This window comes from Delphinapterus leucas, chromosome 16 (genome assembly GCF_059928025.1).
Source record: "Delphinapterus leucas isolate spDelLeu-1000000601 "Yukka" chromosome 16, BTC_Dleu_Yukka2, whole genome shotgun sequence".
NCBI lineage: Eukaryota > Metazoa > Chordata > Mammalia > Artiodactyla > Monodontidae > Delphinapterus > Delphinapterus leucas.
Window position 1 is genome coordinate 78,156,070 of NC_143144.1, and position 27,562 is coordinate 78,183,631.

Consider the following 27,562-nt stretch of genomic DNA (forward strand, 5'->3'; position numbering starts at 1 on the left):
TAGTTACTGAAAAGTAGTGGAAGAAAGTCCACTAAGAAGATACAACAATCACAAATTGCACACTTAACATAACTGCAAAGCAAAAACTGATCGTGGTAGAAGGAGAAATGAATGTGGTAGGTGATTTTACCACAAAGTGTGAATATTTAAAATTTTGATCTAAAAGATGAATATAGGACTTGTACCCTAGAAATCATGAACTGTCTTTTCAAGGACGTGTTGAACATTCACAAAAATTAATCGTGTCATAGATTAATTTTTAAATCCAGTAATTAAAGATGTCATATAGACCATGTTTATAACTTCAAGGCAATTAAATAGTAAAATAAAAGTATTAAATTATTTGTAAACTTTGAAAATGAACTCCAAAATAAAATAATTCTTGAGAGGGAGGTAAAATGGTAATAGAAATTATTAAATGTTTAGAATATAATGATGATGGGGCTTCCCTGGTGGCGCAGTGGTTGAGAGTCCGCCTGCTGATGCAGGGGACACGGGTTCGTGCCCCGGTCCGGGAAGATCCCACATGCCGCGGAGCGGCTGGGCCCGTGAGCCATGGCCGCTGAGGCCACAGCGGTGAGAGGCCCGCATACCGCAAAAAAAAAAAAAAAGATAAAATAGGATAGAATGTTAAGAAATCGAATTTAGCAATGTAAAAAATAATCATGAAAATATAGGATTTATTCCAAGTACACAAGGATAATTAGAAAAACAGAAAATCTATGAAGGGTAGCAGAACAGGCCCCCCCAAATATGCCCCTTTGGCATAAGGATTATTTTGAGCTGGTTATTTCTGAGAAACTGTAGAAGCAGGAGAAGGTACCCTTCTGTAAGGGAAATCTACATTCATAAAGGAAATTTCCACTAGAAAGAGTATTTGTAAGGGAGGAGAGCTACTCCCAGAGATCACTTTTTTTTCCACCTGAGATTTACCTGCCTGGAAGGGTAAGAACTTTTGTTTCCCATACATTTTCTCTTCCCACCTGTCCTTGAATTGCCTTCTCTTCACCTACAATTCCTATCCTTTTCCTTAGCTCAGGATGGCTTATAAGTCCCAATCAGCTGGCCATATTTTGAGTCCCATATCTTTATGGGGCTCCATAAATACATCCATAATTAAATTTGTTTTTCCCCCCAGTGGTTAATCTGTCTTATGTCAGTTTAATTCTTAGAGCAGGCACAGAATCTAGAAAGGGTAAAGGGGGAAATTTTTCCTCTCCCACACTATGTGCACAGACAGCTGGGATGTAGGGGCAAGTGAAAAACAGGTGTATGAGTCCTTTCTTCCTTCAGCTATTAGGGGAATAGTTTCTATTGTTATAATATTTACCATTTGATGCTTATAAACCTGGTACTCACTAGGATGAAAATAAAATTAACTAACATTTCCCCCCCTCATATTTCAAGCCCTTGAATACCACCATGATTCTGAAACCAAGAATGCCATATGTCTCTTTTTAAAAGCAATAGTGTTTCAGGTTTAAATGGAAAATTTTCTCCCCTAAACAGGAAAGAATATCTTATACCCTCTATTTCAAAAATTGCTAAAATAACACCTGATGTGGGTGACGAGTTGAACTGTCAAAAGCTGAGATGGAAAGGATGTCAGGGTAACGTATGGCTTAGAAGCTAAAAGCTATACTATTCACCAGTAAGAGCGCTTACCAAATGGTAAGTAATGAACCTAATTGGAATGTCTCGAACATTCACTGGTGCATTAGGGTACTTTTGTGGATTTTAAATCTTTTGCTTAATCTCTCAGGAGGCAATTACCACAGAATACAAAAGAAAAAGAGATGCAATCGGGGCATGATTTAATCTATCTAGGAATTTGGGTTTTTGCACTAAAAAGCAAGCCTTTTGAACTTCCTGGGTTTTTTCATATGAAGAATTCTGAGTTTGTACCAAAGATGAACAATAATTACTCAAACTGATATTGAGGCTCTTTTATTCAATGTGAATATGACAATGTAGCTCAGGGTAGCAGTATGGGAGCCATTGTTCTAATGGTGTCACAGTTTCCATGATTTGATTTTTCCAGTCAAAAAAGTTTAAGAATCGTTTCACGTAAGAATCGTTTTACGTAAACCTTTAGGATGGATGTTTCCAAGCATTATATTTTGCATATTTCCCTCTGATTATCCTTGATATTTTTATCAGGTTGTCTTTTCTGACAGCTTTGCTGGCTTTTGGAGACTTTGATGAAACACTGAACTGAAGTAGCAGACATGCATATTGTAGGGGAAGAAAAATTTTCTTCGACTTTCTTAGGATCCCTGGTTGGGTCTAAAAATTAAACTGACAGATTAACAGGAGAAAAGCATATACATTTTATTGAATTTTTACATGGGGGGCTTCAACCAGATTGAACCCAATAATAATAATAGAGATTCAGATATTATAAACTCTCAGCTGATATGAAGTAGTTACCAAGCCTCATGCTGAATTAACTGTTCTTAGTGTTTCCCACACGTTTCCTCATTTAATCCTCCAACATCCCTGTGAGGGAGACACATTATTGCTCCCATTTACAGGTGAGGAACCTGAAGCTGAAAGATGTCTGGAACTTGACCTAGATCCCACAGCTCACCTCATAATGGAGCAAGGACTTGAACCCAGGTGTGCCCACCGCCATAGCCCAGGTGGTCCTTGAACTCTCAGCATCTCCTTCAGGGCAGAATCTGAAGCCCTGTTTGCTGAAACTGGAGATTCATGGTGCAGAGAGGAAGATAAACTTGGATAGGTTGGGCTCCATGGTATTAACATTTTTGAATATTTGTCTCATTCTTTAACCAGTTTACAAGCTTGTTGAGGGTGGAGTCCAAGTCTTCCTTTTCATCGCCACCTGGGGGTTTTATGTGGTCCCTCTACCCATGCACCCTGCCTTACTCCATCTCACTAGCTCCTCCCTCCTCTCTCTCCCTTTCTCCCTTTTTCAAGAGGAAATGGAAAATTCCTCTCACTTCCCCATGAAGAAGGCTTACCCATTCTTTTGTTTTGTTTGGGGGGGGGCTCCTCAAGTATCCCATTCCAGCTCAAAATGGATTGTAAGGTTATTTTTCCCCAAGAAAGACAATTTACCCTAAGATACATCCTGGTACCAGCTCTTAAGGAATGTAAATGTCACCTCATTACAGTGATGTAATGATTTATGGAGTACAGAAGGTGTGCTAGGCACTAGGGCTGCCAGAATGATTAAGTTGAACCTAGGCACTGGGGTCACACAAATGGCTCATCAGCCAGCGGGTTATACATGGGGAAAGATGAAACAGGGAAGGTGGAGCAAAGTCAGATTGCTATGGGATCCCAAAGGGGGGCAACAGACACAGTCTAGGGGTGAACTATAGCAGGAAGCACCCAGTGTCTCTTCAGGAAATGGAGCTGAAGGTCTGGCCATGTCCAAAGTGCTAGCCAGATGTTTCACCCCAGAATCTTCCAGCTCATTTGGTCACCTTCTTCAGACACCATCCTCGTAAATGAGCCCTCTCTGACACCACAGGGCTCCTGTGGGTCTCGGGCAAGAACAGATTAAAATCTGTACTGGTTCTAAGAATGGAAAAGACAATGAGGCCTGTTTCCATAAGTAATTCAAAATAAAACTGATACTAAACTGTAAGTTTAAGGAAGTCCAAAGAAGTTCTGACTTTTTCCAGTAATGACGACACTAAGCTTATGTGAAAATCAACTATCAGATTAGTTTTTCCTCTGAAATATCTACCTGTCATCTATCTATCTGTCATCTATCTATCTATCTATCATCTATCTATCTATCTATCTATCATCTATCTCTTTTTGCCTCTGTATATTGAATAACCAATACTGGACTTTTGGGAAAAATTTAATCTATCACTTGTCCCACAAGGCTACTTTGTATCAGAGTTCTCAAGGAATAAAGAATTGTTACAAATTTCAGATTAAATTACTCCTTACCAGAACTCTCTTTGGGCTGATGCCCAAAGGCTTTCTAAGTTCCACCATAGTTCTTTAAAAAGTAAAAATAGACTTACCATGTGATCCAGCAATCCCTCTCCTGGGCGTATATCTGGAAAAGATGAAAACTCTAACTCAAAAAGATACATGCGCCCCAATGTTCATAGCAGTGCTATTTATAATAAACAAGATATGGAAGCAACCTAGGTGTCCATCGATGGAGAAATGGATAAAGAAGATGTGGTACAAATATATAATGGAATACTACTGAGCTAAAAAGAAGAATGAAATATTACCATTGCAGCAACATGAATGGACCTAGAAATTATCATACTAAGTGAAGTGAGTCAGACAAAGACAAATATCATATGATATCACTTATATGTGGAATCTAAATAAAAAAATGATACAAATGTACTTATTACAAAACAGAAACAGACTCCCAGACATAGAAAATAAACTTATGGTCACCAAAGGGGAAGCGGCGGGGAGAGATAAATTGGGAACTTGAGTTTAACAGATACATACTACTATATGTAAAATAGATAAACAAGGACCTACTGTATAGCACAGGGAACTATATTCAATATCTTGTAATAACCTATAATGGAAAAGAATCTGAAAAAGAGTATAAATATATATACATATATATACATATATGTAAATATATCACTGAATCACTTTGCTGTACACCTGAAACACTGTAAAGCAACTATACTTCAATAAAAGTATTTTTAATTAGAAATAAATAAATAAATTTTTAATTAAATTTCACCATAGCCTAAGGCTCTTGCAGGGCTCTTTAGGTCACTTATCTTTTTATCAAATATTATCATCTGGGTGTGTTTATATAACTCCAGGTAAGCAGTCAGAAGGAATACATACTTCTTTCAGAGATTTTTCAGAAACCTTTAATAATAAATAAATCTAAGCTTATTTTCATATATACTTCCTAGAAGATGGCACACAGATACACAAACCTGTATGGTTAACTGTGGGTTATTTCTGGATGGCTCCAAGTAATTAATGTTTGTTGTAATTAAAATGACACTATCAACAAGGTTGTTAACAACTTCCCTGATTTATTCTCAGAGGTGACTACTGCACTCAGTGAAAATGTCTCCAGACCAGCACCACCTGGTGCTGTAACACAGTTCTTAGGTTGTGACACTAAGCAGATGGTGAGCAATGCAAACTCCACTGCAAACAGCTAGTTAAATGAATCCCAGAACTGGACCTTGGTGATGCTCTAGTTGATGAGCTCATTTAACTGCTGAGGAAGTTGAGTCACAGAGAGCTTTGTGGTTTACCCACACTTCCCAGCTGGTTGGTGGTAGATCTCTAAGAAGAGCACTGGTCTCGCTTCTCATGCAAAGAACTTTCTACCACACTGCAGAGCTGATCTTGAGCAATGTTTAGGATCCAGCTAAATAGCTTTAAAATGTTTTCAAACCGGTTTGAGTTTTCATGTGTTGCTTTGATATTCACAATTTTATAGCCATTGGAGAAGTTATATCAATATTGGAAATAATATTTTCCTTCTCCCTAATTTCCAGCTTTGCCCCAGTGGAAAAGTTCGAGCATCCCTTTGGTTTATACTGATTCTTCCACTGATGACTTTGGAATTGCGCTACCTCTCCCTAAATCGCTCTCTTGGCAATAGCTGCTACCGATACAATACTTTCTCTTAACCTGTGGCTATGGCCAATGGAGTTCTCCTGGAAAATGGGAGAGGGTCAGCCTCCCGCCCATGACTCCCCCTCTGCTTGGAGGAGAGCTGTGGTTCTGAAAGAGCCAATTGCGAAAAATCCATGGAGAGGAATGATCTAGAAAGAATGCTGGCCTTGTCCCCGGAAGCTGTACCTGTGGGCAAGCTCAGTGTCTTTCCAACTGTGTGCAGAGTTGCCGAGGACAGTGTGTGATTAACCGGGGGATTCTTCTGGGTTTCAGATGCAGACAAGAAACGAATGCGTCATCTTCTCAAACACTGAAATATCTCCCAGATCTGCCACCTTGGGGCTGAGGCAGGGCCTTCATGGCAGTAGCAATAACTGACCGCAGGGACCTTGGATTATCCTCCTGACACATCCAAAGGAATTGTGCCTGCTACAGCCTTGCGTGTCCCGTGCCTGCACTTGACTTGATGGGGAGGGTGTAAGTCACGTGGCTGCCCAGAAGAGGAGGGCGGCAGAGATCAGGCCGGGAACAGGCTGGCTCTGCCTTCCAAGGTAGAAGCTGCATGTCTAGGGAAGAAGTGGGGAGCATGGAACAGACCTCTAGCCTTTAGGCCTGGGCAGCCTCTTTCCTGAGCAGGGTTCCTTCCCCCGATCTGGGCTACAGGCTGGTCCCAGCTCCAGCCCCAGGGGCTCTGGGGCAGACTAACTGCAGCCACAGTCCTGTCTGTACCAGCCTCCCTGAGCTCATGCCCTTTTGCAGTACGACTTTCCACCTCCTCCCAACAAGAGGTGAAGTCCATTTACACACCCTTGCATCTGGACCTGGCCGTGTATCTTGCTTTGGCCAACAGAGTGTGGCAAAGTGGTGGTGTGCCGGTTCTGGTCTTGGCTTCAAGAGTCCTTGCGGACTTTTGCTTGCTCTCTCGGCTCCTGCAGCAGCCCCGTGAACAAGCCTGGGGCTGGCCTGCTACAGCTGCTGGAAGAGGAAAGATGTACCCATCACTCCCACTGACCCAGCTGATAGCTCTCCCCCGAGAAAGAGAACCACCCAAATGACCCGCCGTTGACTGCAGACACACGAGGAACTCAGCTGAGACCAGCCCAAATTGCTGACCACAATTAGAATTATAACCTAAATTAACGAAAGTTGGTGTAAGCTGTTAAATTTTGGGGTGACTTGCTTCACCGAAGCAGGTAACTGATGCAGGTCCCATGGGAGTAGATGAAAAGGAGTCGTCTGCATCCTGCGAAGGCCTGGGCTGCTTGGGGTCGGGGGAGCAGCTGACAGCCAACAGCTGCCTGACACCAGGAAACCTCAGCAGCTAGGTCTTACCTTGAGGACGCCCTGGAGATCGGGTCCTGTAAGGAGAAAAGGAGGGAAGCCACCAAACAGAAATAGACTCACAGACTGAGAGAAAGAACTTATGGTTACCAGGGGGGAAGGGTGGGGGGGATGGATAGTTAAGGAGTTTGAGATTGACATGTACACACTGCTATATTTAAAATAGATAACCAAAAAAAAAAAAAAAAGATAACCAACAAGGACCTACTGTATAGCACAGGGAACTCCGCTCAATACTCTGTAATAACCTAAATGGGAAAAGAATTTGAAAAAGAATAGATACATGTATACGTGTAACTGAATCACTCTGCTGTACATCTGAAACTAACACATTGTTAATCAACTCTACTCCAACATAAAATAAAAATCTGGGGGCTTCCCTGGTGGCGCAGTGGTTAAGAATCCGCCTGCCAGTGCAGGGGACATGGGTTCGAGCCCTGGTCCGGGAAGATTCCACATGCCGTGGAACAACTAAGCCCGTGCACCACAACTACTGAGCCTGCACTCTAGAGCCCACAAGGCACAATTACTGAGCCCACGTGCCACAACTACAGAAGCCCATGCACCTAGAGCCCGTGCTCAGCAACAAGAGAAGCCACTGCAATGAGAGGCCTGTGCACCTCAAAGAAGAGTAGCCCCCACTCGCTGCAAATGGAGAAAGCCCGTGCACAGCAACGAAGACCCAACCCAGCCAAAAATAAGTAAATAAAATAAATCAATTTTTAAAAAATTAAAAATAAATAAATAAAATTTAAAACTTTTTAAATCAAATTTTTTTAAAGCTAAGAAAAGAAAAGAATGAAAAAAAGAGAAAGAGGGAAGCCACCTGGGGCAGAGCTGCAGGAGTAATAAGGACCAGGGCACTCGGCTTCCATGGGGAATAAATAAACCTTTAATAATGGTGGGAAGCAACTTTGTGCATGTACTCCTTCCAGGCGCTGCCTTCTTCCAGGCAGCTGGCCTTTGACACATCACCGGGGTGGATTCCCCGTGATATAAAATCCTGATTCATCAGCATTAGGTCTCCAGGGAATTCGGCCAGGTGCAAAAGATTTCTGTTTGTTAAGCCAGCGATGGATCTTTCTGCTTTTTTTGGAGGGAGGAATGGTTTTAGATCATTTGGATGGTACGTTACACATTTTTTTGGCTCTCCTGACTTGAAAATTACGTTCATTTTTATTTCCTGTCTTTTCGTGGTTTTGCTCTCTGCCTCATCTCTCTTCTCTTGATGGGCATAGTCGCAGTGATCGGCGTCTCGGTCATCCTTGCCTTCCCCAGTTTTGTCCCTTGCCGGGAGGTCCAGGCCCCCTCCAGACAGAAGCAAAGAGCTCCTAAATCTTTCAATGTAGGGTAAAGGCTGCTTATTCCTCAGGGCTCGAGCGAGCTGCATTCGTTCTATGTGCTTGCTGACGTTCAGCCTCTCCCGCTGTGGCATTTTGAACTCCTCTGGGGGCACCATCACCTTCGCCGTCCATATTTTTTCTAGGGGTCCACAGGTGGCACAAGGAGGGGTGAGTTGCTTCCTATATTCCACCGCCCTTTTATAGTCTGAAGACAGCACCTGTAGTTCCTTGAGCATTTTCCGTTCTTCTTCTTGCTTATAAGTCAGAAACCTCCTGGCTGCTATGGTGTGAACACCGCCTAGACGCTGACAACGGGAAAGGGATGGTTAAAATCTCAACGGGACAGGAGTAGGGGGGACCCACAGGAACAACTACCTAGTGGCACCTTCACCCTCCATCGCTGAGGGTGCCCGAGCCCCTGGGTAGTGAGAAAGAGCACAGATCTTCGGGGTTAGACGAGCCTGGGTTCAACTCCTGACTCTCCTTCTTACCTACTATGAATTTGAAAGAATTTTATTGATCTTACAGGCCCCTGTGAGGTCTCCATAAGATATATATGAAAGCAACTAGTGCAAGATAAGGGCTTGAGAAAAGGCAGCTTCCGTGATTTGTTATCACTTGTAGTTATATTCCTACTTGGGACTTCGAAATAAGAGAGTATTTTGCTTTTGCTATGCAGGTGTGGAAGCCACTAGCTCACAACGGCCAAGTAGTGGCCAACTCCAGTCTGCTGTTTGGGAGACTTACATCTCTATTGCTGGTGGTTTTTGAACCTCTGGCTCCCCTAGCCTAACTGCCTGGCTTCCGTGGGGCTTCCCTGTGTATAAATTTCACAGCACTTACTAGGATCTCTTTTTCCAAGGGGGAGTATTTTCCGAGGGCAATGCGTGGGTCTGATTTGTAGAATTTGGTCCATATCCTGGAAGGCAGAGAGGTGTATTAGAACTCGGAAAGGGTCATCCTAGTTTTCCCTTTGGAATGGGAAATCTCACAAAGGGTGATTCTACATTAGTCAGGGCAGGGTGACCAGGGTTTCTACAGCCTTAGAGTGGGCTCCTCCACTTGGCCTTGTTCTGACATGGGTGGGAAGGAATAGACCAGAAGCACAGGTCATACTCACCCCAATGGTGAAGCAGAACATGGATCCCCCTGGCAGCACAGGGAGTCTTTATCCTGAAAGGAATCGCTTATATTGAATACTTGGACTGGTGTTCCATTCTTATTTGACTTCCCCTCTGTAGTCATCCTTTCTTGGGCCCTTGAATCTCTAGCCCTCTGTTTTCCAGTCTTCTGACAGCCATTCTCCCATTCTCTGATCATACTCTGGCAATAGGCTAAGATGGGAGGTGTCAGTGCCTGGAGTTTCTTTGTAAGACAGTTTTAATGGGAACCCAAGGGACAGTCACAAACTTCTTGCATCATAACTGGCCTACGTGGAGCTATTGTGAGGTCTGAGTTTAGGCAACAAATGACCCCTTGGGGTGAAATGGACACACACTACCATGCTCCTGGCGTGTTGGGGTCTAGAGGAATAGAGTGGGCAGAGAGTGTGGCTGGGAGGTGATCTGGCCACGTCACTGCCACTTATGTGCCCATAAAGACTGCTCGGTTCTTTCAGGATGAAGGCTCATCAGCTAACGTCTCTCCCTGCTGTTGGCTTCGCCTCTCCAATCTTAGCTCCGATCTTAGTTCCTCATGCTCCGTCCGTGAACTCTATCTATGGTTCTTGGAATCAGCTTCTAGACATGCTCCCCCCTGTCTCAAATACCTCTCTCCCCCTAGACAACTTGCTTGTCTTTCAGGGCCCAGCTTAACTATTGCTTCCTCTGAAGATTTCCTTGCAGAATAAATTATCCCTTGGCCCACATTCTCACAGCACCTCCTGTATCATGCTATAGTGCTTTCTCACGTATTGACTTGGTTGTCCAATAAATAGGTCTGTCTCTCCCTCTGCTCAAAGGCAGGTGCCAATAGCATCTTGTTCTTTGCACTGGGGTTGTTTATCATGGGATCTAGTATAGAGCAGATGTTCAGCCTGTTGACCTAATAAGCAATCATCTTGGGTTCCTGCCCAAAAGTGGGGTCAAGAGTGTTGCTGCTGGGAATGTATACTGGCACAATCCTGTAGAAAGTAATTAGGCAATATATACCAAAAGTTACAAGTGTGTTTACCCTTTGACCCAGCAATTACATGTATAAAATAAAATACGCACAAGTTTGTCAGTGCAGCCTTGTGTGAGATGACAAACCTAATGGGAAACTCAAATGTCCATTAACAGGTGACTGGCTAGAGAGTTATGTTTGACCATACAATGGAATACTATATAGGAGTAATAGGACTATAGAAGTAATAAAAAGATCTTAATTTATTTGGAAATATCGCTGAGAAATATTGTTCGTGCAAAAAGCAAGGTGCAAAAGTATATAAATTGTAGACGACTTTTTTGTGTTGGAAAGGATACTTGTATTTGCATAAAGAAACTCTAGAATAATACATACCAAAAAAATGATAAAAATGGTTACCAGAGGTGGGTACCTGGCAGATGAGGAAGAGGTGGGAATGAGCCTTTTCATTGTGTACATTATTATTTCGTCTTGAATTTTAGAACAATGTAAGCATACTACCTATTGAAAACGTAAGTTTAAAAAGTAAAGAAGCAGCTTATGGAAGAAGTTGTCTCTGACAAGTACTGGTCCTAAAGCTTTCCTTTGCTTCTACCAGGAAACATCCCCAAATGGGGATATTTAGAGCTCAGTCCAGTGCTCGTACCGATGCCAGCCACCCAAAATACATTGGTGCTCCTCTTACCTGGGCAAGTTCAGTTACCTGGAACAGCTGTGAACCTGGAAATAGCAACAAGTGCCTCTGAGCCTCCTGCCCTGTATTCATTGACTCACACATTTGTCCTACAGTCAACTGCTTGCACAAGCCACACAACACCTGGCACATTGCAAGCACTCAACAAATATTTGTGGAACAACCAATGAATGATACATGATAGAATATTATGGGCCTATCAAAAAATCAAGTCTTTGTCAAATTTCCAATAATATGCTCATGATGTAATGTGATGTTTTAAAAAGAGAGAATACAAAACTTATATAGAGTATGATCCGGATGCTGTCAATATACAAATATGCAGGAGGAAAAAAGACTGGAAGGAAATTCACAGAGACATCTGCAGTGGACTGTGGGATGATGGGGGATATTCTAGGGCTGGCCATGTACCAGCAGCCTGGTTACCTCCAGGTATTGAGATGGAGAAGCTATGGCCTTGTCCCAGCAGGTCCAGGTAGAAAAGGGTGGCACCGTCAGGACCCAGCTCCTCCAGGCATCAGGGAAAAGGAGAGTGAGAAAGGGCACCCTGCCACTCTGCCCAGAAGTGATGTCACCATGGCAATGATAGGTTTGGGGTGGGATCTGGAGACAGAGAGAAATTTATTTTAAGGAATTAACATACATGAGTGTGGGCTGGAATATCCAAAATCTGCAGGGTAGTCCAGCAGGCTGGAGACCCAGAGAGAGCCCATGTCGAAATTCAAGTCCACCGGCGGAATTTCCTCTTGTTCAGGGGACATAAGTCTTTGTTCTCTTCAGGCCTGATTGGATGAGGCCCACCATCATTATGGAGCAATGGGCAATCTGCTTTACTCAAAGTATGCTGATTTAAATGTTAATCTCATCCAAAAACACCTTCACAGAATAGGATTTCCCTGGTGGTACAGTGGTTAAGAATCCGCCTGCCAATACAGGGGACACGGGTTCGAGCCCTGGTCTGGGAAAATCCCACATGCCGTGGAGCAACTAAGCCCGTGCACCACAACTACTGAGCCTGCACTCTAGAGCCCGTGAGCCAAAACTACTGAGCCCACGTGCCATAACTACTGAAGCCCGAGCAACTACAGCCTGTGCTCTGCAACAAAGAGAAGCCACCTTCTCTTCAAAGAGAAGACTCATTTATTAATCATTAATTATTCTGTTGTTTACATTTAGGCTGGTTTTTTTAAAATTTGGGGCACATTCTTGTCATGTTTCCTTGCACTTATTCTGTCAGGTGCATACCTAAGAGTGGAATTGCTGAGCCCTAGGATACGTGTAGCTTTGATTTCCTAGAGAATTCTCAGCTCTATTCCAAAGTGTCTCTACAATTCACCATTCCACCAGTAAAGTATGAGAATTCACTCTTGCCAACACTAATGGGTATCTTGTGATATCTCACTGTGGCTTTAATTTGCGCTTTCTGATTACAAATGAGGTTGAACACTTTTTCTATTGCCCGTTGAGATTACCCTTAGTGAAATGTCTATTCAGCAAGTCTTTCGTCTATTTTTTCTAATACTTTTTTCTTATTGATATGTACAACTTCTTTACATATTCTTGATATAAGCCCTTTGCCAGTAACCTGTGTTGCAAATATCGGCTCCTATTCGAGACTGGCCTCTCTCCTTTCTTACTTTGATGCCAGCTACACTCCAATTTATGAGTCTTCTCCTTGATGGTTAGTGCTTTTCATGACTTGTTTAAGAAATCATTTCCTATCCTAGGTAGGAATGATACTCTACTATATTATATTGCATATATATTTATGAGTTCTCTTATATTATTCTCTAAAAACGTTTTTCTTTTGAACTTTCTTAACTTCCTACCCTCATCTTATTAACTTTAATGTTCATTTTCTACCTCTTTTTCTTTAAGTACATTTTCCAATTTATTATTATAATGGCTATCAAGGAGCATGTGTACATGTGTGTGTTTGCGTGTGTGTGTGTTTGTGTGTGCGAGTCATACACAAAAAGTCCGGGCTTCTCCTCCCCGCCTTGCCACATCCGTCCCTTCAGTCACCTCCTAGGCTCCGGCTCCCTCTGGTGGATCTTGCCACTCACTGAAAGATGGCTCTGCAAAGACCCACCAGCCATCCCCCTACCCCTGGGCTAAGATTCCCTATGGAGATAGCCCCCTTGGTTATGAGAATGGTGCTCCTTTCTAACATTGCATTATATCCAGACTTTATATGAGAAGCTGTGTGCCTTAAAATCATAGTTCCCATTACAAAGCCGTTGGCTCTGGGCAGACCAGCCTCCTGGACAGTCTTCTAGGTCAGTGCTTCTCCAACATTAATGTGCATATAACCCTCCGGGGAGATCTAATTAAAATGCAGAGATTCGGCAGATTTGGGGTGGAACCTAAAGATCTGCACCTCTAACAACTTCCCAGGGGATGCCAATGCTGCTGGTCCAAGAGGAACAAAGTTGCAACTCAATGTGCGGGACTCCTCAGCACGAGGTGCTACTCAAAGTGTGGCTAGGGGGCCAGCAGCAGTGGTATAACCTGGGAGCAGGTTAGAAATGAAGAATTTCAGGCCTTGTCCCAGATCAACTGAGTCACAATCTGCAATTCAACAAGCTCCCCAGGTGAATCCCACACACAGAAAAGTGTGAAAGGCAGCTGGTTGGCCCCGTGAGGAATCAGATGACACACAACCTCCACATGGACCCCCATGGAGTCAGCCCAGAGGACTTGTGGTCAGGATTCACCTGCTGTGCACCAACCTGTTTCTAAAATCCAGTTTCCCAGACTTGCAGATATTGAAAACAAACTTATGTTTACCAAAGCGGGAGCAAGAGGGAGAGGGATAAATCAGGAGCTTGGGATGAACATACACACACTACTATATATAAGATAGATAACCAACAAGGACCTACTGTATAGCACAGGGAGCTCTACTCAATATTCTGGGATAACCTATATGAGAAAAGAATCTAAAAAAGAACAATTGTATGTATATGTATAACTGGACCACTTTGCTGTACAACTGAAACTAACACAACATTGTAAATCAATTATACTCCAATAAAATTAAAATTAAAAAATGAATCCAGTTTCCAGCTTCCTGTCTGCTTCCTCTTGGCATAAGGATTGAGGAGATGCTGGCTCAAGCAGAGTTGTTACAAATAGTTACTTAGGAATAAATAGGTCCACTTTTGGAGCCTCTTTGGGAGGTCCACCCAGAACAGTGGAAACCTATGGATAAGGCGAGGCCTGTTTCCATTTAGACCTCTGGGGAATGCTTGGTCACATGGAGGTGTCAGAAGCAGGGTCTCTCATTCTTTTGTTCTGACTGAGGGGGAACAGATTATTATCTGGGGAAGGTCAAGTCCCAAAAGGGTGATCTAATCAGACCTCAGAATCTAGGCCAGGATGACGATATTCCTGCCTGCATGTGTTTTTTATTTTTTCCCACCAGAATTTCAGGCCCACCAAGGAGGACTCCCCCTCCCCAGTGGAATCTGTCCCACGGAGGTGAGTTGAGGTAACAGACACCAGGGCACAAGAAGGAGGGTCTTCCCTAGCCCTTCCCTCACCGATTAACGCAGACCACTGTGCAACACCACCTTCTCAGTCTGAAAGGAGGCTTTGAGAATTCTCCTTTGGCTGCCTGTCTTGCTATTAAGATCCTACCCAAGAGAGTCTGATAGGGTGTGGCCTGGGCATTGGGATGTTTGGATGCCCTCCAGGTGGTCCTACCATGTGGGTTAAGAATTACTGTCTTATAGCGATCTGTAGTTATCTTTATTACTATCTCACTCCTCCCATTAGAATGTAAGCTCCAAGAGACCAGGAACTTTTAAAATCTTATTTATTGCTATTTTCGCAGTCCCAGCATGGTCTGTGACACATAGAAGGCACTCAATAAATATTTGTGGAATGAAAAAAAAAATAGCTAAGATAGCACTGGAAGTGAACCAAGAAGCCCTGGGCCATAGGATATACTTTACCTACCATAAAATTTGCCTGTTTTAGACATGCAATTCAATGATTTTTAATAAATTTGCTGAATTGTATAATTCACAATCCAGTTTTGGAATATTTCCCCGAAAAGATCTCTCATGGTCATTTATAGTTAATCCCCTGGCAACCACTAGTCTACTTTCTATCTCGACAGATTTGCGTTCAAGTGTTTTCTTTTTTCTTTCTTTTTTCTTGCGGTACAGGGGCCTCTCACTGCTGTGGCCTCTCCTGTTGCGACGCACAGGCTCAGCGGCCACGGCCCTCGTGTGGGATCTTCCCGGACCGGGGAAGGAACCCGGGTCCACTGCATCGGCAGGCGGACTCTCAACCACTGCGCCACCAGGGAAGCCCAAGTGTTTTCTTTTTAAAATGACCCCTTTCCAGCTTCAAATTACCCTCGCCTCCTTGGCTTTCTGCTGTAGGATGCGTTGGGTTTTTTTGTTGTCCCTCTGTCACCACTAGAGGCACTGCTAAATCCGTGCTCAGGAAACCTGCCCTCTTCCCATGAAGCCGGAAGTACCTGCCTAGGCTTGTAGCTGGGATAATGCCTGAACTCACTTGGAGGATCAGGCTGAAGATCATCTTACCTTTCCGTAGGCTAATGCAGAAACAACTTAGCAGTTCCAAGACTCTATCAGATTATGGAGGGAGGGTGTTAATTGCGGTTTCCCTTATCTTTAAATAACAACTTCCTGTATTAGCCTGGCGTGCAGATGGTGCCAGGCAAGCCAGACCATGATTCTGCTGGTCCCACTGCAGCCAGACAAAGCAGGAGACCAGGGGATGGACAGCTTCCTGTATCTGGGACGCTCCTTCCCGCCTGTCACTCCTTGTGAAGTCTGGACACAGATAAAATAGGAGAAAAGACCCCCCTTTCTGGGGCCACAGCAAGTCAAGACTGTAGGACTGTGGTGTTACTCTCCCTCCATGATGGGGAGGAGTGGGAAAGGGGATGGGTTAGGCTGGGGAAGGGTATGACTAGGCAGAGTCCGGGCTCCATTCCTGTCTTGTGCCCATGTCCCCCTGACATCTTATTTAGCTCTGTCCCCTGTCTGGGTTGCTACAAACTCTAACTGAGAAGTGAACAACCAGAAAGAGAATGTGAGAGAAAAGGAGCTGGCCACGTCTGGGAGGTACATCCCAACTAGCTCACCAGATGCAGGGCTCACCAGGGTGCTCATTCGACCTGTGGAGAGTTAAAAAAAAAAAAAAAAGGGATGAAGAGGAGTTACTCAGGGTCATGTGATCTAGTGGCAGAGCTGAGTCCCCAGGGCAAGGAGGAGCCACCAAATACAGAGGCAAAGACCTGGCACATTTAGGGTCGGGATATAGTGATGGAAAGAGACTGGCATTTGACTGGTAGGTGGACAAACTTTTCACTTTTTCTTCTCTTATGCACAGAAGCCCCCTAGACAGTGGACTAACCATTAAATGTCTGCTCTGCACATTTTGCAAGTATTGACATTACTGGCAAAAGCTGCCCGTTACAGATGCACGTTACAGGGGCATCAAAGCAGGATACTTAGTCTACTTAAATGTCTGCTTGAATGTAATACTCTGTAAGGGAGAACATTTTTCTCTGGATATGCTTTCTTTGGTACTCACACATTCATACATATGTTCATGTGTGCACGCATGCCTCCACTCAAGCACGCCATGAGCTCAACTCTGCTAGATGTTGAGGAAACACAGAGGAACAAGACAGGACAGGGTCTCTCTTTTGCAGAAGATCTCACAAAATGGGGTGACACAGGTATACAGAAGGTCAGTGTAGAATATAATAATGCACATTATAACTGGTGCAAGAAAGGTGGTATTCTGGCAACATTGGGAAGATTCTTAACAGCCGGGGGCTCAGAGAAACTTCCCATGGGGCAAACTATGGGTGTTCAGAGATAAGGTGCATGAGAATTTGGGGAAAGGCTATGCAAGTTTATCCACCTCCCGGGCTTTCTATTAATCTTTGGCCTGGAATAGACTCTACAAACTGCAGCGGGCCTGGAGCAGTAGAGGAGATGGGTGAAGAGAAGCAGGTTGAGGGCATTTGCTGAGTGGGGTGAGTCAGTGTTGGCGAGAGGTCTCTGCCCGGCTGCAGGGGAGAGTTGATCTCTCACACGGGCCTCTCCCTTCTGCAGTGGAACAAAAGTAGGAATGAGATTTGCCAACAGGAGGAAGGAAGTAAAATTTGCTGTTGTCCCACGGGGGTTTCCGTCATCCTGGAATCCCAGAGTCTTGCATCTGCTCGGTGGCCTCTCTGGAGCACTCACCGCTGTCGGACCCCAGCACCAGACAGTCTCAGCTGGAGACGCCAGGTCTGGCCATTCAGCTCCTCTCTGCCCTGTCCCTCCAGAAGAGTCCCTGGGGCCAGTGCTCTACCCCCAGGGGGACTTCACAGTTGAACTTCCCAGTTCCCAGCCTGACTTGGGGAAGGAGCAATCTCACCTTTGTATCCAGTATGTAACTTTATGCCAGGAACCTAAAGAGACAGAATTTGGGTAGACCCAGGGTCCTGTGGAACAAGTTGCAACCAGATGAAGGAAGAAGTCTGAAGTAAGAGCTCTGCACTGTCTCTACGTCAGAATTTACTAATCCTGCGTTACTCCGGCATTTAATTTATCTGAGTGGGGATGTGTCAGGATCACCTTTAATAGAAGGATCATTTTGAACATGAAAAGTGGTGCTCGTCTACAGCACTGGCACTCAGACTTGGAAAGTGCAGATTCTTTGTTACAACAGGAAACATTTGAGAATTGTTCTTGGCTTAAGGTGAGGGTGAGGGTCCAGCAGGTCTGAGACATCAGACAAGGAAGGTAGAACGCGCCTTCAGCTCCTCCCAATGCAAACATCGCTCACATCTCTTTCTGGCAGGACTCTCGTTCTTTGTCTCTGTGACTCAAGGTGATGGTAATATTTTAAATGGGTCTTTTCATATGCACGTCACTCAGACTGCATCTTTCAAGGTGGCATATAAACAATGTGACATTTGGAGAGAAGTGGAAAACAGAAACAGGCTTTTTAAAAAGTACGCATACAGGGCTTCCCTGGTGGCGCAGTGGTTAAGAGTCCGCCTGCCGATGCAGGGGACACAGGTTCGAGCCCCGGTCTGGGAAGATCCCACATGCCGCAGAGCGACTGGGCCCGTGAGCCATGGCCGCTGAGCCTGCGCGTCCGGAGCCTGTGCTCCGCAACGGGAGAGGCCAAAACAGTGAGAGGCCCGCGTACTGCAAAAAACAAACAAACAAAAAAAACAACCACTTAGTTGTCTGTCACGGTTTTGTGGGGCAGGGCTTGGATGGGACAGTCTTCCACTCCACATACCACTGAGCAGGGTCACCTAGTGGCTGGTTTGGACAGTCCAGGACAGCTGCACTCCAATGCCTGGGGTCCTGGTGGAGCCCTGGAGGGCTCAGCCAAGGGCCCTCTTCCTTTCCAGGCAGTCTCAGGGCCTCTTCACATTCCCAAGGTCTCTCCAGGTAATCAGACCTCTTAAGGGGTGGCTCAGGGTGCCACGAGCAAGCCACGGTTCCCAGAGACAGGAAGTGGAAGCTGCCAGTGTCTTAAGGCACAGCATCGCTTCTGCCATACTCTGCTGGTCAGAGCTGTCACAGAGCCCACCCAGGTTCAAGGGAGGGAACCCACCTCGTGACGAGAGGCACGTCCGAGAATCTGTGGCCTTCTTTAACCTACCACAGGAATTCTCTCAGCACCTTCAGACTTTTCTCAGTTTGCACTAAGTACATGGACATTTCTAAGGAGACCCTTTACATTTTGCTAACCTAGTAGATGAGACTATTTTCCCCTGGAGGTCATCAGTATCTCCTTTTTTCTTCTCCTTCTGGGTCTTTCCACAGCTTCTCAGGATCGCGTAACAGGTAGTCGCTTGTTTTAAATTGACATGGTAATAACTCCATGCCAAGAGAACCATCATAGGAGATGCCAGGCGGTGTGTTCAGGAAAAGGCACAAAGAGGCTGGTGTAGCGTGGCTGAGGGGCTGCTTCCTTGCTGCTCAAGCCCATCCTGCTGCAGCCCCTTCCACAAGAAGGCAGGGCAGCCAGGACTCAATCGGAGGAGCGTCTCTGTCCTCACTGCAGCCTTGCCGAGGGGCGTGGCATTAGTACTTCTAATGCCTGTAAATGCTGATTTCTTGGTTTATGATTTTTTAAAAAAACTTTTGTTGAAGTTTAGTTGATGCACAATATTATATGTTACAGGTATATGATAGAGTGATTTACAATTTTTAAAGGTTATACTCCATTTATAGTTATTATGAAATATTGGCTATATTCCCCACATTGTGTAGCTTATTTCATACATAACAGTTTGTACCTCTTACTCCCCTACCTGTATATTGCCCCTCCCCACTTCTCTCTCCCCACTGGTAACCACTACTTTGTTCCCTATATCTGTGAGTCTGCTAAGAAGCATGTTTTTAATGAAAATAACTGGATAGAAGTAGCAGAATAAATGCCGACATCCATATATAATGAAGGGGAACAATAAGTTTTGTATAAAATTGTAAATGCTGACTTTCAGGCTGGGAAGGGGGCGTGTGGATTTGCCCAGGTCAGAGTAGGCAGGAGGGTGACAAGGGACTTGAAGAGAAGGTGGCTCGGTCCGTCTGGCCGTTCTCAGCCTGCTGCCTCTGGGCACCGTCCAGCAGCGGACACCCATGACGGGCACCAGCTCATCACCCCCTGCCAGCTCCCCGCGGTTTCAGCATCAAGCATGACGAGGCCCAGTTATTGTAACCTACAAGCGCAGTCAACACTAGTGCTCTGTGCCCATCACCACTTCCCACCATCCATCGTGGGAAAGGCCAGGAATCTGTGTGACTCCAGGAGGAGGTGGGCAGGGGAGAACAGAAAGAAGAAAGTTAAGCATCTTCATAATTTGGCCACAAGGTCAATAAAACATTATGTTTTCAAATTTCCTCTAAAATAATTTGACAATTCTAAGTTTTCTACTTTTTTGTGTGGCATGCTGCTTTACATATGTATGTTTGTGTGTGTGTATCAATTGATATTAATATGACAACTAGTATGGAAGAATTAGATTTTACTTGTTTAATTCTTCTTTTTAATAAAATGTATTTATTTATTTTTGGCTGCGTTGGGTCTTCATTGCTGCGCGCGGGCTTTCTATAGTTGCAGCAAGCGGGAGCTACTCTTTGTTGCAGTGCATGGGCTTCTCATTGCGGTGGCTTCTCTTGTTGCGGAGCATGGGCTCTAGGCGCACAGGCTTCAGTAGTTGTGGCACGTGGGCTCAGTAGTTGTGGCTTGCAGGCTCTAGAGCGCAGGCTCAGTAGTTGTGGCGCACGGGCTTAGTTGCTCCACAGCATGTAGGATCTTCCTGGACCAGGGCTCGAACCCGTGTCCCCTGCATTGGCAGGCAGATTCTTAACCACTGCGCCACCAGGAAAGCCCCTTGTTTAATTCTTATAAATCCAAAACCTGTAAGTTTCAGTTGCAGTAGACACTGAGTTGAAGAAAACACAATCTACCCAGAAAATGTGATGAAAAAGTAATGAAAGGGAGGTCCCAGTCATAACCTCCCAAAACAGTCCATCCCACCCCCATTCCCTCCATCTCAGATTCCTCAGACCCAAACCTCGTCAGACTCACCCCTTCCCCAGGCATGTCCAGCCTCAGTCTCTGTCTCTCTTTCCCAAACCCTCATGTCGATCTGCTCTGCCTCTCTCCCAGCAAGCAAGAACCCTTCCACTTTAGAAAGAGCGAGGAGAGAGTAAACAGACAGGACAAAGATAATATTTTCTTCATCAGATGATAGAGGGAGGGGGAAAGGCCGGGAGCTCTCACGCATTAATACTTTTTGACCCATAAGAATTAGATTGAATGGACTCTCCTTCCCAGGAGACATTTAGGCTAAAGATCCATCCGACGGCAGCCTGACTCCACCAGGCCGCTGGCTGTGAGGCAGTCGTTAGTGGGATCACATAAGTGATGCCATGGAGGCACATCCTGGCGTCCTTTATCCTGTCATTTCAGGAGGAAGTAACTCTTGTGGAGGGGTCATTTCTAGTGTCTCTGGCTCATTTTCCAGTCCGCTGCATCCAGGAGACTACCCAACAGACGTCCAGTGTGTTTGGGAGATCCACGTGGATAAAAAATTCCGCATAGAACTCATGATTCCAACTTTGAAGTAAGAAAACAACTTTTAAAGGGAAGAGTCCACCTAAATAAGAGTATGGCCTTGTGAAATCATAATAAAGATGTTTCTTTTAGTGGGAAACATTTAGGGGCAAAACCAGAAGAATGCCAAATTCTTTCCAGTTTGAAGCTGGAGTTGTTTTTGTAGTGCTATCCAATGAGCTACTTCTAGCTTGAAAAATTCAATAAGTGGTTTATTAACATATTTGACTTAACATTCCTATGATGGTTTTTCTTTTGATTTTTTTCTAAAAATATCCTCATCAGCTTTGCCCTCACTATACACTGGGTACCAATATTTATTCTCTTAGACTTTCTTTTTCTTTACATTTTAAACAAGCTTAAAAATTAAGAGGCTTTCCATACACATACATTAGCTGGCTACTCCAGCCTTGAGCCTCACATCCTCTAAATGTTGCCACAGAGTGAAAGGGGATGGTAGAGTCATTACCTCATCTCTGATATAAAAAGGATAGCATTTCCTAAGTCATTGCCATTTTTTAACCTTCAGGACATAAAGTAATAGCTGACTTGTTTTAGTGTGCTCAGATTCTGTACTATGTATTGTGTATGCTTTGTCATGTTCCAGCATCACTTTAGCCCTGCGATAGATGTCCTTCTCATCCCCATTAGAGACAAAGAAGCTGAGGCTCAGAGAGGTTAACTAACTGGCCCAAGGCCAACCTTCTAGTTCTGTTGGATGTAAATGGCCTAGCTCTTCACCAGTATATGGTTCTGTAAGCAGAGTCTGTACAAAGCCCTTCTTCTTGTTGTCTGTGACACACATCATGCTACAAACACAACAATACTGCGAAATGCTATGAAAATCCCCCTTTATCATGCACTGAATTGTTGCTCGGTCCATGGAGTCCAACATGCCCTGTGACAAATGATATCCTAGAAACACATTATCTTTGTTGACTAAAACCCTAAGGACATAGCCCACAATGAAGTGAGAGCCTTGAACCCAAACCTCTAAAGCCTGTCATGTTATCAGTTATCCATTTCTTCAAAATCAGCTCTCATACACATCCTTTTGGATAATTACCAAAGTGCAAATACTCTTCTACATGCTGACATTATTTTAATTTTATTTTTTTAATATCTATTTATTTATTTATTATGGCTGCACCGGGTCTTAGTTGTGGCATGCAGGATCTTCCTTGCAGCATGCGGGCTCTTAGTTGCGGCATGCGGGATCTAGTGCTCTGACCAGGGATGGAACCTGGGCCCCCTGCATTGGGAGCACGCAGTCTTAACCACTGGACCACCAGGGAAGTCCCTATTTTTATTGTAAAATCAAGTTTTTTCTCCCCAAGAATTTGGGTATGAAAAATGTTGTGAAATACAGAGGTAGGAAAATCAGGCTGTGATGTTGGTTACATGCTGATCACTGGGATGATTTTACTGTTCAGATTTTATTTGCAGTGTATATTCGCATTTCCTAATGTTCCGTGTAAGTTGTGATTGGCCAAAACCGTTATGATTTTTAAATTTCTATTACTAAGTTGTAACCATAAGCCTCACACATTCCTCAAAGATAATAAGAGTTCTGTTAATAAGGCATCTGAAAAAGTTAATTGATATTTTATATATTAATATGCAAGTTAAAGTATAATCCAACTATTTAATCCTGTGATTGTCATACTTTTCAAACTTTAAGATCTAGGATGCCCTAACCTGCCGCTAACCCTCCGCTGTGATTCCCCCAGGCTGGAAGACATCCTTGGATGCCCATATGACTCACTTGAAATCTTTGACGGCCCCAGGATTGCCTGCTGTCCATGGGCAAATTCTGTGCCTCAGTAGCTGTGATGTTTTTCTCCTCCTCCGACATCAGGACTGTGGTGTTCGGAAGTGATTCTGTGATCACCAACAGTGGCTTTTATGCTCTTTTCAATGCAATTCTGCAGGGTGAAAGAGAGTCAGGTGGGAAGCTTCAAGCAGGTTTTTGGCCCTGAAAAGACAGAACAGTTTTCTAATTTAAGGGATTCCCCTATTAGCAGAGGCCTGGGATTCAGTTGTAAAAGCACACACACACACACACACACACACACACACATAAGCCCTGCTGCATCGCTGCTAGATTTTTCCATTAAGAGGGCCTCATGAGCGATGAAATAAGGCAGTGACGTGCAGCCTGTGTGTTGAACGGGCAGGCGGGCTCCTCTCCACAGCTGCATCCGGCGCTGCCGGCTGCCTGGGAACTGTCCAGGGTGCTGAAATGTAAAAGTCAAACTTGCAAGAATTCTCTTCCCCTCCACCAGCTGGTTCACTCTACATCTTGCCTGCATTGGACCCTAGACTCACCCAAATAAGAGGCTTGGGGACTCCTTAATGGATGGATGCTATAGCCTGTCATTCCAGGACCAGGTCCAGTTTGCACCCAGAAAGCATACTTACCTGCCGATTGTGGGGCCCCAGTAACTCAGGTCGTTAGGAATTCGGGTGGAAACTCCCTGGGTGTATTTTGAAGCTGGGGGGTGTTTGTTTCTGAGTAAGGGAATTCCTTATATATTTTACCTTCAAAAGCATGCTTGAGATCTTGCCCTGGGGAGGCTAAATAAGGTCCAGCATTTGAAATCCAGACCATTCATTGACTCAAGATCATCATTTTCTCATCCAATAATCTTCACTAAGGTCCTACTCTGTGTCAGGCCCAGTTATAAGTGCTGGGGACACGGTAAACAGTACAATGTCCTTCCCTCGTGGAGTTTACAGTAGCGTGGATTTGGGTGAGTGGGGAAGGATCAAGACATAAGAAACAAGTAAATAAACAAGATGATTTGGGGGGTAGTGATAAGGCTGGGAATACAGAGCCAGATGGGATAGAAGACAGTGCCTGGGGTGGAGGAGGTGCTATTGTGGATTGAATGGGGATGGCGGCCTTGCTGAGGAGGTTATATGTGATGAGTGACCATGAAGGGGCATTCTAGGCAGAGAGAATAGCAATGCAAGGGCTACTCCCAGGGAGGAAAGAGCTGGACATATTAGAGAAACTGAAAGGCCAGGGTGGCAGAGCCTGTGGACACAGTAAGGGAAGACTGTCCCTAGGGCGTCTCCAGGAGACCACAGGTGACTCCAGCTGGACACAGCCCATCAGTCCAGAAAAAGCCATTCCCTTTGGGCTTTATGAAGTCCTAGACACCCTTGTGACCAAGTGCCTTCAGGGGACTAAATCTACACTTATCCAAGCACTTATCCAAGACATGTCCAAAGAAGCAGCTGGGAACCCATTTCCCCAGGAACCCAGCTTTGCAAGATCCGCAGAACCCAAGGTGTGCTGGGGCTAAGCACTGTGCCTTATAGTCACACTCTTGTTGGCTTGTCACCTCTGAGATACATGCTGCTAGAAGCCCCATTTTACAAATGAGGAAACTGGGGCCCAGGGAGATGAAATAACTTGTCAAAGGTTACACAACTAGGGAGCAGTAGAGCTGGGATCCAAACCCGCCTCTGTCTCACTCTTAAGCCCTTACGGAATCAAGACAGCCTTAAGGCTTCATTCTTGCATTTATTTCCCTTAGCCACAAATACAGGAGCTAGAAATCCTTCTTACTTAAAACTCCCTACACTCAAAAATAAAATCCTGGGCTTCCCTGGTGGCGCAGTGGTTGGGAGTCCGCCTGCCGATGCAGGGGACATGGGTTCACACCCCGTTCTGGGAGGATCCCACATGCCGCGGAGCGGCTGAGCCTGTGAGCCATGGCCGCTGAGCCTGCGCGTCCGGAGCCTGTGCTCTGCAACGGGAGAGGCCACAGCAGTGAGAGGCCCGCGTACCGCAAAAAATAAATAAATAAATAAAATCCTGCTTTGTTTAGAAGATGGACCAGAGCTGCGGCTGGTGGGTGGTTCTGGACAGTGCTCAGGACGCCTGGAGATCCTCCATGAGGGGCCTGGGGCACCGTGTGTGACCACCTATGGGACCTGAATGAAGCTGAGGTCGTGTGCCGACAGCTGGGGTATGGAAGGGCCGTCGCTGCCCCTGGAACGGCCCACTTCAGCCTGGGCTCTGGAGACATCCTCCTGGACAACATTCAGTGTTCGGGAAGCGAGAACCACCTTGGCCAGTGTCCCAGCTCTGGCTGGTAGACCACAATTGTGGTCACCGTGAGGATGCTGGCGTCATCTGCTCAGATACCTCTCCTCCTGCGGCAGGTTCTTTCTGGTCTTTCAGCATCTCGGGTGGAAGGTGTGCACAGAGCAGGGCCAGGTGACCAGACAGATGAATGTCCCTTCAGCCGGGCTGGTAGAGAATGCTGAGAGCCACGCTCTCTTCTGAACACACACTCCAGGGCCACACAATTTTCTGGTCCTGTTCCTTGCAGCTTCTCTCAGGTCTGGAACTGCTTCTCCAGAGTCTAAACATGCCCTGTTCTTGCTTGTGTAAGACGAAGTCTGCCTGTTTGGGACTTGCCCACACTAGAAAGCCACCACTTGTCTTTATAAAATTTAACTTAGATTTCCTAAATTTACCTCTTTTTAATGCATGCAGATGCAGGGGACTGGGTTCCAGATGTGATTCCTGCACCCCCAGGTAGGTCTGACACTGAACCCATTATCTCTGCAAAGTGAATAAGAAATTTAACCTTGGGACTTCCCTGCTGGTTCAGTGGTTAAGAATCCGCCTGCCAATGCAGGGGACATGGGTTCGACCCCTGCTCTGGGAAGATCCCACATGCCGCGGAGCAGCTAAGCCCGTGCGCCACAACTACTGAGCCTGCGCTCTAGAGCCCGCAAGCCACAACTACTGAGCCCATGTGCCACAACTACTGAAGCCTGCGCGCCTAGAGCCCGTGCTCCCCAACAAGAGAAACCACCGCGATGAGAAGCCCACATACCGCAACAAAGAGTAGCCCCCGCTCGCCGCAACTAGAGAAAGCCCGTGCATAGCAATGAAGACCCAATGCAGCCAAAAATAAATAAATAAATTTATATTAAAAAAGAAAAAAAAAGAAATCTAACCTCTGTCTGGACCCAGACACTGGAATCACCCAGAGAGCTTTAAAAGCTTCCGATGCTCAAGCTGCACCCCAGACCAGTCACATCAGCACTTCTGGGGTCACAGCCAGTCATCAGTGGTATTTAAAGCTTCCTGTGTGATTCCAACATGCAGCCAAGGCTGAGAACCAGGGGCATGGTCAACGAGCTAAAAGTCACATTTCCCAAATGAAATGGCATCTGAAACTCTCCTCTCTGGACAACAGATCACAGAGCGGCGGGAGGGGACGGAAAGAGGATGGTTCCATCACAGTGGCTGAGAAGAGGGTTGATACAGAGAGGAAGGAGGAAAGGTTTACCTCTCAGGGATACGAATTAGAGAGTGAAAGCATGCAAGTAAACAAAGAAGCACTGAATGTTGAACTCTCCCAGTGGGTAGAAAGCAGACTGGGGAAGTGAAAACATTTGGGGCTCCTCTGTGGGCCTCCTGGCTTAGCCAACACAGCAGGAATAGAGAAAGGTACGCCTTCTTCAGGTAACCTACTCAAAGTCGACGTGCAGCAGTGACCTCCTAACTCAGACTCCTGCTGCATCAGAGCACCTACGGTCCTGCCTCCTGCGTCTGCCTGCCTCTCCAGGACAAGTTCCCAGACACTTGCTTTCCTGCTCACTGGCACCCTGGGCCCCACACGCCCTCCCCCCAGCCTTACCCAGTGGCTGGTGCCACTCCCTGCCCTCAGTGGTGGCCTGGGTCGGGGGAAGTCGGGGTCAGGGGTGTTCCTTGCAGTGTTTGGGGGCCAGGCGAGGTGGCTAGCAGCTGTCCCTACCTGGGGCTGGCACCACTATGGTGCATTTGGAGAGACACGCATTGGGAGCCTCTTACCCACTCCAGTCCAGGTCCCGAGGGCATCCCAGGTGGAAGTTGCCATCCCTTGTAGGTTGCCCTTCTGGTGCGGGTTGCAGAGGCAGAACTATGGGAAGGGGCCCGTCTTACTTCATTGGAATACTTGTCCAACCTACCTTTCCCCACCATGGCTCTCAACTTTCCGGGTCTGAAAGCTGCATTGTCCCTCTGCATTTTGGCACCTGATAAATTTCTATAGGCACTGTGGCGTGTTCATAAGCCCAGATGTTACTGTAGGTGATGCCTCATGACTGGTCAGTCTCAGGACAGCCCTTGGGTTGGTGGGCCCCAGCACAGAAGAGAAAACAAATCATGTGACTGTGTGTTGTCTGTGATTTCCTGGTGAATCACTGCAAGAAGGGGAGAGGTTGCATCTCAGATCAGGGAGAAAAGAGGAATGAGTGTGTCCACACCATATATTAAGATTCAAGAGTAGTAGCAGCTTCATTCATTTGTACCTAGGTATTG

The 27,562-nt window shown here is 45.5% G+C and overlaps 1 protein-coding gene across 5 annotated transcripts in view; it reads right to left on the reverse strand.

The window, feature by feature from the left end:
• Positions 1–364: 364 nt before the first annotated feature.
• Positions 365–27,562, reverse strand: part of C16H10orf120 (chromosome 16 C10orf120 homolog) — a 56,650-nt gene continuing 29,452 nt past the window's right edge. The window contains exons 2-6 of one of the 5 annotated variants that reach the window (XM_089898304.1): positions 22,997–27,444; positions 11,536–11,712; positions 9,412–9,464; positions 9,135–9,210; positions 368–8,596 (exon numbers count right to left, since the gene is read on the reverse strand). In XM_089898304.1, the coding sequence (XP_089754430.1) occupies positions 7,841–8,596; positions 9,135–9,210; positions 9,412–9,464; positions 11,536–11,712; positions 22,997–23,086 (1,152 nt within the window). In that variant the 5' untranslated portion in view covers positions 23,087–27,444 and the 3' untranslated portion in view covers positions 368–7,840. Of the gene's footprint in view, positions 8,597–9,134; positions 9,211–9,411; positions 27,445–27,562 lie in introns of all 5 variants that reach the window. The other 4 variants (XM_089898303.1, XM_089898307.1, XM_089898306.1 and 1 more) reach the window with 4 other exon arrangements.